The 16,538-nt window shown below is 27.0% G+C and overlaps 1 protein-coding gene across 1 annotated transcript; it reads left to right on the top strand.

Annotated features, from left to right (window-relative positions):
- Positions 1-600: 600 nt before the first annotated feature.
- LOC145202465 (uncharacterized) lies at positions 601-11,413 on the top strand. The gene is made up of 19 exons (XM_090082404.1): positions 601-739; positions 904-1,445; positions 1,731-1,905; positions 2,231-2,284; positions 3,199-3,337; positions 3,472-3,620; positions 5,245-5,308; positions 5,931-6,073; positions 6,262-6,338; positions 7,410-7,457; positions 7,800-8,338; positions 8,695-8,864; positions 9,191-9,231; positions 9,320-9,454; positions 9,529-9,562; positions 9,820-9,851; positions 9,948-10,030; positions 10,298-10,412; positions 11,225-11,413. The coding sequence occupies exons 1-19, from the start codon at positions 658-660 to the stop codon at positions 11,291-11,293; spliced, it is 2,691 nt and encodes an 896-aa protein (XP_089938530.1). The 5' UTR covers positions 601-657; the 3' UTR covers positions 11,294-11,413.
- The last annotated feature ends 5,125 nt before the right edge of the window (positions 11,414-16,538 follow it).

Raw genomic sequence — 16,538 nt, 5'->3', positions numbered from 1 at the left:
TAGACGTTTAGTAGCATTAAGAAATACTCTTTTTTAAACAAGCTATATTAAAAATTTTCTTCGAATAGATCTAGAATAAAAATAAAAACCAAATATTTTAAAATTTGACTCACTTAAGCCTACAGCGTTATAAACAAATAAACTCAACTAGCTCAGTTTAAAGATGGTGGTAAACGAAAACTGAATTCTTCAAATATGAATTTTGTTAAAAAAATAAATAAATTTGTACATTCAAAAGATGCAAAAGATATTCTTGCGTGTGAATAAGTATTTATATGTATGCATGGTTGGTTAAAAGTGCTTAGATTTATTTTATAGACATCGTACTTGATATTAAAGTTTTACATCGCATGTTAAACAAAATAAGAAGAAATAAGTAGAAAACAAAAAAAAAAAAAAAAAAAGAATTTAAGAACTTATACGAGCTATAATATAATAGCGTGTCTGTAGGTATAAAGATATATAATTAAATTTCTTGCTTACTTATATATTTAAATTTATATATATACATATATATATATATATATATATATATATATATATATATATATATATATATATATATATATATATATATATATATATATATATATATACATGTTAGTTAATAAGGTTTTAGAACAATTTATTTAGAAACAAAATATTAAGAAACTTGCAATGGAATTTGAACCATTTCAAAGTGATAATGATGAAGAAGATTTTACAAGTATTATTTCTAGAAGAAAAAAAGAAAATCAAGGTATACAAAATTAAAAAAATGAAATCATGTATATAAATATACTGTTATGAATGAATATATTTTCAATTTATGTTCCCCAAATTATATTAGTGATTATGCTTTCAGTTCATGCAAAATACCTATATAGTAATTTTTTTTCTTTTTCTTTTTGATAATTAATTTAGAATGGAAAAAAAAATCTAAAAGTGGCCCAATATTCCGTAGTGATAAAAAAGGTGATACTCATTCTCCAATGAGCCTAAAACATAAGCATGTACATGGTGTTGTTGGTCCAGCAGACTATATGTTTGATCAAACCAGCCCTTCAAATACTGAGAATTCCCCTCCAACTTCTATTCCTGGTCTAAATCCTACAACTCAACAATTAGTAAATACACCCATTAATGTAAATGTTGCAGCAAGTATGCAACAACGTGCTTCTTCTAGCCAATGGAATAATACACCACAGCACAATCAACACCAGGTTTCCTTTGTAACCCAACAACCAACTGTTCCTTTTTCTACTAATTTTACTGCTCAACAAACACTGCAGAACAAAGTTGATAGACCACATTCAGCTGCTGCAATTTTATCTTCAAATGATCATATGTTGCCTTCATCACCTATACCATTTAAACAAACATTTAAGTCCTCTCATAGCCATGATGTAGCACAATCCCCACAAAAAGCAACCTTACTATCACAGGCTGTTTCAAACAATGTTCAAGTATGTGGTTTCTTTTAAAATGATTATAATTTTATAATAATCACATTTTTAAACTTCTCTTATGTACAAACTGATCCAACATTTGCTATATTACAAAGAATGCTGGGGTTTAAATTTAGGAAACCTATTGTAAATATCACAGTACTTGATCTGAAAAATTAAAATGATCAAACTTGCTTACTTATGGAAATGTAGACAGTTTTATATTTGGTAAAACTGTTTAAACATTCATCAAGTGTTAATAGTTTATATGTACTCATCTTATTTTGTTATTTAACTATATAGTTATCAACAACACCAACTCTTACGCACCAAAGAAACCAATCCTACTCAAACGCTATGTCAGTTCAAGCACCAAAATCACAGCTTGAAAATGAATCAAAACCTTTCACTGTACAGTTTGAAATGTCAGCAGAGATAAGCACTGAAGATTCAAATATGTCAAAAAGAAACTCTCTTGGTAAATAAAAGTTTGTTATACATTATTTTTTTAAAACTTGAGTTTATTGATTGTGTATTTTTTTTTTTGTTATTACCAGCTATACAGTTGACATCCGCTATAATGATACAGTTGTCAGATACTTTGTTTTACAAACAATAAAGGGTTGATATTACATATATTGTTCAATATAGGAATGTTTGTTTAAGCACCATTCATTGAGTTAAATGTTGTAAAATTTTTATGTAAATGTTTAGGCCGAAGCTCTAATATTGCTTATGGCATATGAAGTAGTTGGTTTTTCTCAATAGATTATGAAAAAAACTGACTTTGATTATATATTTAGAGAATATTTCATCACCTTCACTACATTCCATGGAAGGCAGACAAGCTTCTTCAGGTAATTGAAGGTTTTAACCCCTGCTGAAGCACTATGGATAAAAATAATTTAAAATAGCCATAACTTAGAAGAGCATAGAAAGTGTAAGGCAAATCTAATGATAATAGAAATATAATGTAGTGGATGTCAAGTGGGTGATATTTAAGGATCAACTCCAGTGAACTGGAATTAGGAAAAAAATAGAAGAGATTTGGTTATGGGATATTAAAAAAGTTGTTGTTAATATAGTTCTTTAAAGTTATTTGTGGTAATTGAGTAAGCACTCTGTAAAACTTATTTCTTTACTCAAAAATACAGTTAAGATTTTCAGACTTAACTTTGCTGGTTTTGGTTTTTGTTTTATAATATTTTCTATTACCATTACTTAAAGTAACATTATGGTTATAGAACTTTTTTTTACTGTTATTACTTCTCTTTGAAAAAGATTCTAAAATTCTTGACACAAGCTCTATTGTAATTCTAAGTTTGTATCATTACATTTATATTGATATGAAAATTTGAAATTTCATGAACTTCTTCTCTGTGGTGAATAAAGAATCATGAATAGTGAATAAATAATCATAAGGTATTTCAACATTTACCATTATGTTTTCAACATTTACCATTATGTAATTATTTAGTCTATTAAAATCTGGTTAAATGCTCAAGGATTTATTATTACAGACACAAGAATTGAGCACATAATTTTTATGTTTCCTCTAGATATATTGTCTTTTCTTCTTCCAGTAAAAAAACATAGTAACATAAAGAGATAAAACACTAAAATTCTAAGGACAAAATTTATGTATGTTTTTCAGAGTTTTAGTGAAGTTTTGGTTTAGGAGGACATCATTTAGTGTCTTTTTTTGTCAGGACAGTTAGAAAAATGTGAAATTTTATTTGAAATTTATAGAAAAACAAAATTTTTCAAATAGAAATATGGATGAGTGCTTCATCTGTTCAAAATGCTGCTTCAACTGCAGTGGAAACAGAATGGGCTAATTTTCCAATTCCTGCATCTCCTAAAAATGAGATAAATGACAATGAATCTACAAGTAGTTCAGCTTCTAGAAAGTATATATTTTTTTATTTTTCTTTTTTTTTTTTGGCTTTACTTCATTCTTTTTATAAATAAATCTTTTGAAAAGAGTCTTATGATATTGAAGTTAAAAAATTATGTTTATATATTTTCAGAATCTTTTTTTAAGGATTAGTCATGGAACAGAGAGTATACAAGGCAGCTTGAGTAGTCTGAATAGTGAGTTTGATGATACTGTCTGGCAAATAAATGAGGAGCAGCGTGAATACTATACTAATCAGTTCATGAATTTACACCCTGAAAACGGATTTGTTAAAGGTAATTGTAGTTTTTCAACAACAACAAAAATAATGAAATAATATAGGCGCATTAAGATAGTTTCAGAAAAAAGGGATCATGTTTGATAAAGACATACTTTTATTTTTTTTGAATAAATGAATGAAAATATACTTTTCTATGTACTAAAAAAGCAATCAACTACTAAATTTGTTACAAGTTCACTAGTTTTACTTTTTTATTAATTCAGTTCTGTCAAATGCATTTAAAAAGTATTAGAAAATTTGTAAAGAAATAGACACACAAAGTTTTAAATTATTTTTTGCTCTATTTTCTATTCAAATTATCTTTTATCTATGACAATTTAATAATTAATTTTAGTTTGATCATTTTCTATAAATAGTTGCATAAAAATAATAATGATGACCAGTTACAGAAGACTAGTTACATTGTATCTGAAAGATAAGGTACATAAATCAGCAACAAAGTGGTAGATAATAGGTATGAAGAAATAGTAAGTAGAAAGCTAAAAAAAACTACAGGTAGTAAGAACAGTCTTATACTTTGTTAAATAAGAGCTTTTTATTTTTTATGGTACTTTTAGTAGATGTAGAATTTGTAACTCCTATATAGGTCAAATCAACCAACACACCTATATAGAGATTCTAGAGAACTGCATGGTTCCATCAGCAGACATGCTGACTGAACAAATGAATAGTGGAAGTTTCAACAAGATATGGCTCCTTTTTACTTTGCTTTTATTGGAAAAAATAAAAGAAAATTAATCCCAAGGCCAGCTCTCTCATCACATTTGAATCTAACGGAATCAACTTGAGCTTAAACAGGCAAAGAATTAATCAAGATTTGAAAAAGCTCCATAAGTAGCCCAAAACAAGAACAAGATATTTGAAAATGAGTTTCAACCAAAATTTGCATCAAATCAATCCAAAAGAGATATGTAGCTTGCAAAAAAGCATGTGGGGGCTATTTTTAATGCTAACTTTAATGATTATTGTTGTTGTACCAATTTTGATCAGTTTTTGTTATTGATATTATCATGGTCGATAACATTTTAAAATATATTTGTATGTTTTAGTTATGATACCATTTTTTATGGTACTTTAAACAAGGTTTAAACAAAACAATCTTAATACACTGTCAGTTATGTGTTTCAATTAATTGCTATGAAATAAATTTTTACTTCAATTACAAATAATTCTATTGTCAATATATAACTGCCTGTAAACTTTTGTGGATTGTTGTAAAAAGGAAATGCAATAAGATTTATATAATTAACAACTATAAAAACTAATAAATAATAAAAATAACTTTTTTGGGGCATTCAGTTGAGGAAGAAAAAGGTCATTACTCAGTGAATAATACAAAAATGTTTATACAAGCAACAGTTAAAATGTTTATACAAGCAACAATTAAAATGTTTTTGCTAATTGGAGTTACAAAGCAAATGCTGATTTAATATAGAACAATTGGTCAAAAGCTGCCATTTAAAAAAATAAAATTAAAATACTAATGTACAATTTTGCACTAATTTAATTTAAATGTTATGAGAAAATGTCTTTTATAAAAAAAATCATTTCTTCTGTTTGTTTTACTCTTCTACAAAAAGTTTGCTTATTTTGTTCATTGGTAAAATCCTAATTTTTAGGGCCACAAGCACGTGAATTTTTCTTGAAATCAAATCTACCAACTGAAATTTTATCAAAGATTTGGTAAGAATTTTATGAATAAAATATTTTCTTTTAATGTTTAGCTAGAAACATTTTATTGGTTGCTGTATTACTTTGCCATTATTCAAACTAAAGTTTTTAATAATTTAAAAAAAGACAAAAATTATTATTTTTAATTGGTATAATTGGAAAAAAATAGTTTCACAATTGTTAATCAGTTTTTTAGCCTTACTATTTAAGCAGTTATAAAGCAATTTTCATTTGTAGTGTAGCCTAAGTTTTTTTTAAAAAACTAGAAGAGTGTCAGATTGTACTAAGTTCATACCAAATCAAACTGTAAGACAGTGGTTTCTTTAATGTTTGGAAAATATTCTAAAACCAACATTTCTCATGATTTTCATTTTAAAATGGAAACAAATACAATACAATCAATGATTAATATATGAGCAATATCATTTTTAATATCAAGTCACAAAATAACTTTAAGCAATTCTAAAAAAAGATGTTGAAAAAAATAATTTTTATGTAATATTTTTGTATAAATATTTTTATTAACCTGATAAACTAGAAAATATTTTTGAATTCTAAAATAACTTATGTTATATTATGTATGTTAACAGTTTGTTAATTACTTAAATGAGTTTACTTTAAGTAATTTTTTTAGGCATCTGTCAGATTTGGACAAAGACTATGCTCTTAACCTAGAAGAATTTTGTATTGCAATGCACTTGGTTGTTGCAGTGCGACATGGAATGGAACTTCCCTCATTTCTTCCATTGCCTCTTTTTCCAGCCTCTATTGATGAAGGTTTATTAACATTAATTGTACACTCATCTTCTAATGTTTTTTAAATGTGTATTTTGACTTAAAATATCTTCAATCTTCTTATCGCCACCCCTGATTTCTTTGTTGCTTGAATTTGGAGCAACAAAGAAATCAGGGGTGGCGATAAGAAGATTGAAGATGAATTTTGTATTTTTTTGTTTTTGTTATAGTCAATCCTTTTGAAGCTGACCTGGGGTCACCTGATGATGAAAGTTTTGATGATAGTGAATACACTATGAAACAAAAGGTTTTTCTTTACTCTAAATGTTTTTATATAATTTTTGAAACTATATAAAGCGCATTTTATCTTCTAAATCTCTTGAATTTCATTTAAAACAGTCAATTGTATGTTACTTTCTATTTTTCTGCTTCTATATTTATTTTTTTACTTGAAAAGTAAAAGCATACATTTTTATCTTGAAAAATAAGTAAAAGGTTGTCTGTTACATTCAATTTTGTTCACTATGCCACATGGTCGTTGTTAAAAATATCCCCAAAAAAAAACTACCTATAAAATAATAGAATAGCACAAATGCTTCTTTATGTTGCAAATTAAGATTGCAGACAGATAAGCAAGAAGAGTCTGTTTCAAAACAAAGTTGTTTCTAAATCCATAAGAGATTTTTTTATCGTTTGTATATAAATTTATTGTTTTACAGATTATGATACTAAATCAAGAAAAGCTACTTTTATGGCATAGTGTTTTATGTATTGATGAAAAAGAATAAGAAAATTGGCCGACTATACTTGATTATTAAACATGGTGGTTGGCTCACTCTAGTTGTTTTTTATTTTTTATTACCTATAATTTACGTCCTGTTAGGTTTTCACTGTCTTTTACATATAGATAAAAAATTTTGAATCCTTTAAAACCAAATTGTGTTTTGACTTAATTCAATTTATTTATATTAATTATAAAATTTATTTATATAATTATTGCAGTTAAGCAAAGTGAGTTAAATTTTATAGGTGCAATATATAAAAAACCATTTACTAGTGTCGAACTTAAAATCCAAATCATCAAAAACAAAAATGCCTTTATTATACATGGGTAGATTTCTATATACTATGTTATTTTAGTACTATATAGTTTACAGAGCAATATTGATCAATCAAAATTTATAGCAATATTGGTGAGTATTATTAGCAATACTGATCAAATCAATATTATTTACAGAGCATGCACCATGCACAATTTGAATTCTTTAGTGTTCTAATATCTTTTTGATAACAAAGCTTTTTTTTTTTTTTTTTTTTTTTTTTTTTTTTTAAATTTCAGTTTTTTTAGTAATGTTTTCATTTTGATTATTCTTTGTAGTGGGAGTCTGAGTTTAATGGCTTAGATGAAAGTCTTGAAAAATCAGAGGTAATATTTAATTTTTTGTCATTTCTGCTAGTCAATCTATACCAATATGTTTTTACCTTTGGTTTGCCTAATTGCTTGAAGATCCATATTTAATGAAGGTTATATTTTTTTCTTAAATTTTTTAAAGTATTGAAGTATGTGGCACCAACATTAAAGAATGACAAAGTGTTTTTCTAATTTATACTTCAGGCTAAAAAAAAATTTTTTGAAAAAATCATTAAATAATGCTTTTTATCAATTTTATTTTATAAATCCTAATTTTTAACAGAGTTAAGTGATTAACTGATTTCTAAAAGAATTAATTTCTAACAAAAAGCATATTTTAACATGTAGTTTTTTTAGGTCCTCATAACATCTGTTCAACCATTACATACTTTATCAAATGTCAACACAGAGATGACTTCTGCTTCAAGTTTAGAGAATATTGACTCTCTTGAAGTCTTAAATAATGTGACATCTTCACCTAAAGTTCGCAATGGTTCAACTCCTTTATTTAAAGATAGTAATGCTGCAATTGCAAGACCACGAGCATCTGGAAGTAAAAATGTTAACTTAATGGATGCATCTCCATGGCAACTCTTACCTCCTCCCTCATCAAAAGTTGGTATAAAGAAATCTTTAAATCTTGGCAGTAATGATGATCTTTCTAACATTCAAGAAAATACCTCGTTAGTTAGCATTGATAGATCAGGGGAAGTAATGGATGGAAATTCTCCAACCCCTGACTTTGAAAACAACAACCAACACTTAAGATCAACTACAAAAAATAGCACTTCATTGCTCAAAGAAAAGTCACGTTCTATTGACAGTTTACGTTCAGATATTTCAGAAAATAATGACTTTCAGTTTAAAAAACAAGCAGTTCCTGTAGAAAAAAAACGGTAAATTCTAATGTTTTTTTTTTGGCATAACATAGGAGCTTGTCAGCATTAGAGTATAATTTTACTAACTGAAAAATAAATTGTAAAACTAAAATCTTGTTACTATTTACAGTCATTTTTACATTTTTATTGTTTTTACTGGAACTATAAGAACCACATTCTGTGACTCAACATCAGTGTGTGCAGTATATATAGTAAGAAACTCTAAAAAGATAATTTTAGCTTAGAAAATATTAAATTATTTCTAATTTGTCAGTAACAGATATTTCAAACTTCTTTTATCAAGTTTTATGCTTTTTGTAAAATAAATATTAGTTTTACTACAGTTATTTTATTATAATGTTCATCTCTTTCAGTTCTCTTACATTTGATAAAGTGCCATGCTCATCAGAAACATCTCTTCACGAAAAAATAAAAGATATTGAACTCCCTCCTGTTCCTCCTCCAAGAAACAGAGGACATGTGCGTGCAAGCTCCTTAGACTTAAATCATCTTTTTAACTCAAAAACTTGTCATTCTGTACCAGGTCCGTGTGATAACTTTTTCTTTTTTAGTTATGACATACATACATACATACATACATACATACATACATACATACATACATACATACATACATACATACATACATACATACATACATACATACATACATACATACATACATACATACATACATACATACATACATACATATCTCAAGTTTTGGAATAATTTTAAAAGATAATAACAAAAACAGAAATAAAGACATCCTTTCTATAATATTTATGTCATTTTAAGTATAAAACAATGAATAATCCAAATACAAGAGTCAAAGAAAGTAATTAAACAATTATTACTTGCTTTTTTTAGATATGTTAAAAGAACTTACAGAAGAAGACAATTCAAATACTGTAATAATTGCTCTTAATCATTTCAACAATTTAAAGTTATTTCTATTAATTTTCTGCTTTAAAAAATTATAATTGTTGTTCTTTCAAGCGCATAAAACCAGTCAAGCCTCCAAGAATTAGTAAGCCAATAAATGTTAGTTCAGAGCAAGTTTTTTCTACATCACCAACCACATCTGTAAATGAGTCTAGAATACATCAAAGAACGTTCTCACTAGATTCTGAGGTAATTTTTTTGTCCTGCTTAATTTAAAAAATCTTTTTTTCAGATTTGGATTTTAATTTTTCTTTTTAACTTAGGTTACATTAAGCTCTGCATCAAGACTATCAGAAGGTGCGTTTACATACCTGCTATTTTTTTTAACAATGTATTGCGTTAAACTTAAAGTTGTATGAAAAGAAGCATTTGATATTTTTGAGCTTATTGAACTGAATCTGAGTAAAATCACAGTTGAATAGTAGCTCAGGAACCAATTTCTTTAATTTCAAGTTTTATTACATTTTTTATTATTTACACAGTTACGGTTATACAGTTTTAATAGTTTGCTATTTATCTGAAAAATTGATAAAATAACATTTACTACTTTTTAGGATTATTAACACTTGAGAGCATGAAAAAAAAGGTTGCTTTTTTATTGAAATGTATTTTTAAAGTGTTTTAGGTTCAGAGTTTACTTTTAATTGTTAATTTTATTTTTACGATTTATGTTTACTTAAAGACATATTCTGCAGAAGAAAAAATTCCAAAGCACAAATCAAAAGTTCAATTTTCTGAAGATGTTTATAATGAAATTTCTTATAAGTATGTTCTTTTAAGTTATTTTATAAAGATAGTTACATAGGTGTTTCAGGAGTAATTATATAGCTGTTTTTTAAACGTTTTCATGTTGGGATGTTCAAAATAAAAATATGATTAAGTAAAAATAGTAAAAATTTTTTACTTAACTGTCAGATTTTCCATGTCATATTTTTATTAGTATCTCATTATTGCTTTGATTCCTCACTAAGTATTATTATTGGAGGAACTATTTACTTCAAAATTTTATTATTGTAATTGGAAAAATTTTAGTCCTATGGAGGTTCAAATGAGACGAAATGAATTGCAAGCACGTCTTCGGCTACTGCAAAGTAAAAATCTGACATTGCTGAGCTTAAATAATGACCTGAATTTGGAATGGAAAGAAGTAAGATCTTATTTTTCATCCTGTTTTCTTATTATTACTTTGTAAATATTTAATTTTCTTTACTCTTTCCTGCATGTTTTTAAAAATTAAATGTTACAATAAGTTATTTTTTGTTTGTGATTTTTTTTTACTAAGTTGTTAGGTATTAAGAAATAAATCTTAATTTAAATCTACATGTAGAATAAAATTAAAAAACCTTGTAATTAAAAAACCTTGTTTTTGGTTATTTGTAAAATTAATACAAATTTTTATGAAAGAACCATAAAAGAATTTTTACAGCAATGATTATCATATGGAAATATATCATCCCCATAACTAAAACAGTTCCTTATTTCCTTACATTATTTCTTTTCAGATAATATTTTATCCAACAAAATTGTATATATGAATATTATCACATTTCCATTGTAAAACAATCTGAACAGTATGAAGAATAAAAATATTTAACTAAAATAGATTTATGTGTTGAGCTGAAATGTTAAATTGTTATAAAGAAAAAGTTGTCTGCATGGTACAATTTTCCTTTCTGATTTATTTCCATTCTGAAATTTTTCCAAATTGACATTTTACTTGCTGCATTTTTCTTATAAATGGGTAAGTTAAAACTTGTTGAATTGTTGATTGGGTAAAATTTATGTATGGTATATTGGGTACAATTTATTTATGTTATATGGGTGTACTTTCTGTTCTGACTTTTTACACTCCAAAATATCTTGCTTTGTATTTTATTTTTTTAAATGTTTTAAAAATTTGAAATGTAAAATTTGCTAGATTATTTTTATTAACCTTAACTTTTAACAAATCTTTTATAGCTATGTGAAAAGAGAATTAGTTATGAAGTCCAACTTCAGAAATTGATGCAGAAGACTCACATTAATTAGCTTAGACATCACAGCAAACTCACATCAGATGATTTGATGTTGTCTACCAAACTCAAAGTGCGAAAATTGGTATTCTGCTACTGCAGAAAAATCATACCCCTTGAAACAATAAAAAAGAAATTCTGCTCCAAGAAAATACTTCTTGGGGGAAAGCAGGAAGTTTAGAGATAATCTTTTTTAAGTTTAAGAGTTTTTCATTCTTACATTACATTAAAATCTAAAATCTTTCTAGTTAATTTCTTTTTAGTTAATTTCCTAATACCCTTTAACAACCATGTAAATACATTTTCAAATATTTTATGAATGTTTTAATTATCCTCTTGTTAAATACTTTAACTCTACAACATTCTTCTACCTTAAATTAAAAAATGTATTTTTTCTGTTGTTTTTAAGATCCGAAAATTGCAATTTTATTTGTTATTGCCAAAGATTTTCTCTTAAGCAAGCTGTGCTATAAATTAAATTACTTTATTATTAGTTGTTTTTTTTTTTAAAGGAATCTTATTTATATTTTTGTTATTACAAAGAGGATGCTAAATAAATTTTCATCAATTTCAAATCAATTTAATGAAGAATATCTTTTTTTTTTGAAGTCATGAATATAAATATACAGGTTAGAAATGTTTTTGTAATTTCTCTCAGCTTTTATTTCCTATTAATTCCTTTTAGCTTGAATTTGTAATCAATTCCATTTTTTATTTAAAGTTTTATGAAATAGATTTCTTGTCTAATTTTTCACTTCAAAAACAAATTTTTGTTGTTATTATAATTTTTTTTTTCTAACTCTTTCAACATCCTTTTATATGTTTTAGTATATTATTTTAATATAATATTTGTTAAAGAGCAATTAAAAGTTGAAATGGTATCAAATTAGTCTATTGCATGCTCTTTTTCTTCAGAGTTTAAAGTGTTCTTTTCTTATATTTATTTTCATTTGATTTATATGAAGACTTAATGTATATAATTTGTGATTTTTATGTATAAAAGAAATTAATATGTGAAGTAACATGTCAAATTTGTTTATGTATAAAATTGTTTTTGTTTTTTATTATGATTTGTTTTTTAAAATTACAAGTTGTTTTTGTGTTGTTACTTTTGTGTTTTTGTTTTTTATGTTGTTGTTTTTTTGTTGTTGTTTTTTTGTTAAATACTAAAAAGTATTACTTTTTTTTCTATGACCATAAGAAAAAAATTCATGAAAAAAAAGCTTTTTTTAATGAATTTTTTTTTTTTTTAATGTGTTAATATATATTGTATGTTATATAATTAAAAGGAATTAAGAATTTGTTGTTTTTAAAGTCTTATGCTGATGAATTGGACTTTGCAGCAGAAAGGTAGTTTTTACAGAAATTTGTAAATCTTTATTTAAAAAACACTTCATAAATCTGTTGCATCGTCTTTAACTCAAATGATGATTCGGAAAATATTTGATTTACTCATGTGTCGGCTAAAGTCTACATTTGTTGTAAATTGTTAGGTATTATGTATACCTAATATAAAGAGTATAAAAATGTTTAAAGTATGTTCAACATGGTGAGCTTATCAGTTTCTTGATCACCAGCTATTGAATGTTTGTCTCACAAAAAACTTATACTTTTAAATATTTTTCTAATTGCAACTTAATTTCTTTAAGGAGTTAAAAAAGTCGAGAGTAATATTTCATTAATTTATGTTTTGGATGTAACTTTAAAGTGAAATGATATTTTAACACAAGTACCTTCTTATTGTTCTGTTGCTTTTCTGTACCCATATCTATTAGTCTTACATTTACCATTTTATTTACATTTACATTAGTTGAAAAATTTTTGGTAAACTGCACTAAAACGTTCTTCACCATTATTTTAGGGCATCTAAAAATGTTATGAGATCACAAAGGTTTTAAGTTCTAGCAACACAATTTTTGTTTGTTAATTTTTACTGATTAAAAAAAAAGGCTTTAAGTTTTTGTTTTTTAACTACTTTGAGAAAAATACAGTTGCGCAAATAATTATAGACGCATAATTTTTTTTACAGTCTGTGTTATCTTTTTAAATTCAAACAAAAATGGAAGAAGATAAATGACAAATTTTAATCTTAATAGTTTTTTATCACCTATCTGGATTTATTAGTTTTATTTTTCAGTTCTTTGTTGTCTGAAAAATATTTGGTCTTTAACTAAAGTGTTAACAAGACCCAAACAAATCTGCATATGGCTGTAGACGGAAGCGGAAAATAAAAATTCCGGAAAAATCACTTAAGATTTCGCCAAAACCACTTAAGATTCTGGAAAAACTACTTAAGATAAACTTTACTATAAGTAGTACCTAAATCCAAAAAAGTTATACAAATTAATAATTTATTTTGAAAGTTTTTCAAGTTGGTAATTTTCGCAGATATAAGAGCCTGAAAAAATATATCCAAAGCGGTTCGATGGCAAATGATTGGTATGGTGAAAGCTGGTAAACGGAACTGTGAGATAAAGCGCTAAATGCTTGGGAGAAATGCATTCAAGTTACAAAGACAACCGACTGCTTAAGAGTTACTGAGCAAGCCGTTGAAGATAATAGACTAGGATGCAAGTTACCTATTTTAAGAGATGATGAAAAACCCTACAATTAGCAGCAGTAAACTTGCTAGTGAGTTTAATAGCAAGTTTAACAATATTAGTATTAGTAGGGAAACAGATGGATTTTAGAAAAAAATTGGTTTATATAAAGCAGCTAGAAAGCTATTGCTCAAAATAACAGATAGGCAAAAATGGTGTAGAAAAAGACCTCACTGGAAGGTAAAAAATTGCAACTAAGACATCTTCAGCGAAGAATCGAACTTTGAGATCTTTAATGAAAAATCAAGATTTACGGCAAAAAATTGAGTTCTGACCGATGGACCGATTCGTTATACAAAGTTTACAAGGTAGAGGAAGCTCAGCTGGTATCTGAGGTTGCATTTCCCACAGGCCACTGGATGTCGTAAAATGTATTCGAGCCGAATTAACCAATTTACTTACAAAAACACCCTTGAAATTAAGCTTTTACCCTCTGGTGAACTTTTTTAATGGTGAGAGCTAAGTTTGGAAATTCCTACAGGACAGAGCTTTAGCTCACACGGCGTTGTCAGTCCAAGACTGGTTCAAAGACAAGCAAACTAAGATCTTGCAACAGTGCGCTAGGTCTCCGGATTTGAGCTTGATCGAAAATATTTGGTCATATATGGATGTCAAAATGGTACCAATGAAGATTACGTCGGTGGAGCATCTTAAAAGTCCGAAATTCCAAAAAAAACTGCCTGAAATTAACTGAATCTCGATGCTAAGGCGCGTTAGAGTCTTATATTGCCAAAGGTGACTACAAACACTGATTTAGCATTTGTCTACAAATAGATGCAGTTTGTTTTAGTGCCTGATTGTAATCTAAACGTTTTTTGCGGGGGTTTTTGTTGTTTTTTTAATCTTAAAAAAAGATTTTTTTTTTATGTTTTCTAATATTAGTGTATTTAGAGTGTAAGTTGTTTTTTGTTTTGTTTTTTTATTATTATTATAACGTAAAATTGTAGTTTTTTCGAAATAAACGCATCGATAAAACGGCTATAATCTTCTCTCCAAACAAAACCTCTCTTTATTTATACCGGATAGTTTTCCAAAAATATCCCTCATAAATCGTCATAGAAAAACCGCTTACACTATTTTTTTGTTTTTTACTGGTAAAAACTATTAAAATGTTAACTCCGTAACGTCATTGAACATTCTAGCACTTTCCGCAACAGAATTACAAAAACGTTAACCTAATTTGAAAAAGTAATTAAGTTCGTATATACATAACTGTATATGTTCTAGAATAATCTGATATTGATTCAAAAAAAACTTAATCCTTTCTCTTTATCGCATCATTTTGAAAATAGGGCGCTACTGCAGTTTCTCCCCCCCCCCCCCCTTTTTTTATTTTTGATTATGATAGAGAATTTTATGGTGATTCAGAAAAATATAAAAACATGGACCTGAAAATCAACGGAAAGTGCTCTATTTCGAAGTCAAAGTTGAAAAAAATCCCACTAAAAACCCTTATATTAGCCATTTTGAAAATACTAAGTTAATGATCTTTTAGCTGACAAAAGCAATAAATTTATAGCATGGTTTTTACGTTAAAAAATTCGTTAAAGTATGTTTATCTTGCGCAATTTTTTGTGGCAATGAAAATAGCCGTTTTTTGATTTATTAGAGAATAAACTATATTGCAAGTAATGTACTTTTGTAATGAATTTTAAAAAAGAATTCAGCAGTTTTGTTTCCTAAAATAAGAGCTTTTGAAACTTAGTTCATAGTTGTTTTATCACATGTAAAGTTTAGAAAATGTCACCTTTAAACCGTTTTTTTCAATAAAAAAAACCAGTGTACAATACAATAATAATTATTCATCAATTTTTCTACATTCCCACATTCTACGTTCAACTTTTATTTGAAATCTTCCATTAATTTTATTTTGTTTATTACACTTTGGTTATAACACTTTAAAATAGTAATACGAAGGCTGATGGAAACCAGGTCTTTTTATTGCGCAATGTAACGGTAATTAACTTTCGTTAAAAATGAAAGCGTTTTGAAAAAAAATGGCGAATATTAGGGTTTTTAGTGGGATTTTTTTCAACTTTGACTTCGAAATAGAGCACTTTCCGTTGATTTTCAGGTCCATGTTTTTATATTTTTCTGAATCACCATAAAATTCTCTATCATAATCAAAAATAAAAAAAGGGGGGGGGGGGGAGAAACTGCAGTAGCGCCGAAAATAGTGCTACATATTTTGCTCACATGATGATACCTTAGTAAAGATCTGTCAGTTTACTTGGCAAATGTGATCTTTTTTTACTTGCTTATCATATAACTTTCTTTTATAGCTTGCACTCTAAATTGTCTATCTTCAATGTCTAGCAACAGTCAGCTAGGACTCCATTTAGATGCCCTGGTGCAATTGTTTTTTGTGTTCATAGTGATGTCACTAAGATTTGTAGGGAAAAAATCTAAGTACAAATACAGAAAATTTTAAAAGACATGTTACACCCAATTGATTTTTAAGTCTGCAGATACTTCTCAAAATGTTCAGGAGAGTCAGAAGATTTCTTGACCTGGAATGCAGTCCAAGCACAACGCTCTATGACATTAAGGTTAAGTTCAAATTCTTTACCATTCAGGATCTCTCAAATCTGAGGGCTAGTTCTGTTCATGGCTTCATTATTGATATTCAGTTTTCGCTTTTTTTTTTCACCATTCACTAAA

This window comes from Hydra viridissima, unplaced genomic scaffold (genome assembly GCF_058129835.1).
Source record: "Hydra viridissima isolate aposymbiotic clone 2 unplaced genomic scaffold, HvirCarnegie_v1 scaffold_3, whole genome shotgun sequence".
In the NCBI taxonomy this organism is placed as follows: Eukaryota; Metazoa; Cnidaria; class Hydrozoa; order Anthoathecata; family Hydridae; genus Hydra; species Hydra viridissima.
Note: the sequence above shows the minus strand (reverse complement) of the source record. Positions and strands in the feature narration are given on the sequence as shown.

Coding starts and splice junctions, on each gene's coding strand:
- LOC145202465 (XM_090082404.1), top strand. CDS start 658: ATGGAATTTGAACCATTTCAAAGTGATAATGATGAAGAAGATTTTACA. Junction 3,338..3,471: donor AGTAGTTCAGCTTCTAGAAA/GTATATATTTTT, acceptor TCTTTTTTTAAG/GATTAGTCATGGAACAGAGA. Junction 6,339..7,409: donor AATACACTATGAAACAAAAG/GTTTTTCTTTAC, acceptor TATTCTTTGTAG/TGGGAGTCTGAGTTTAATGG.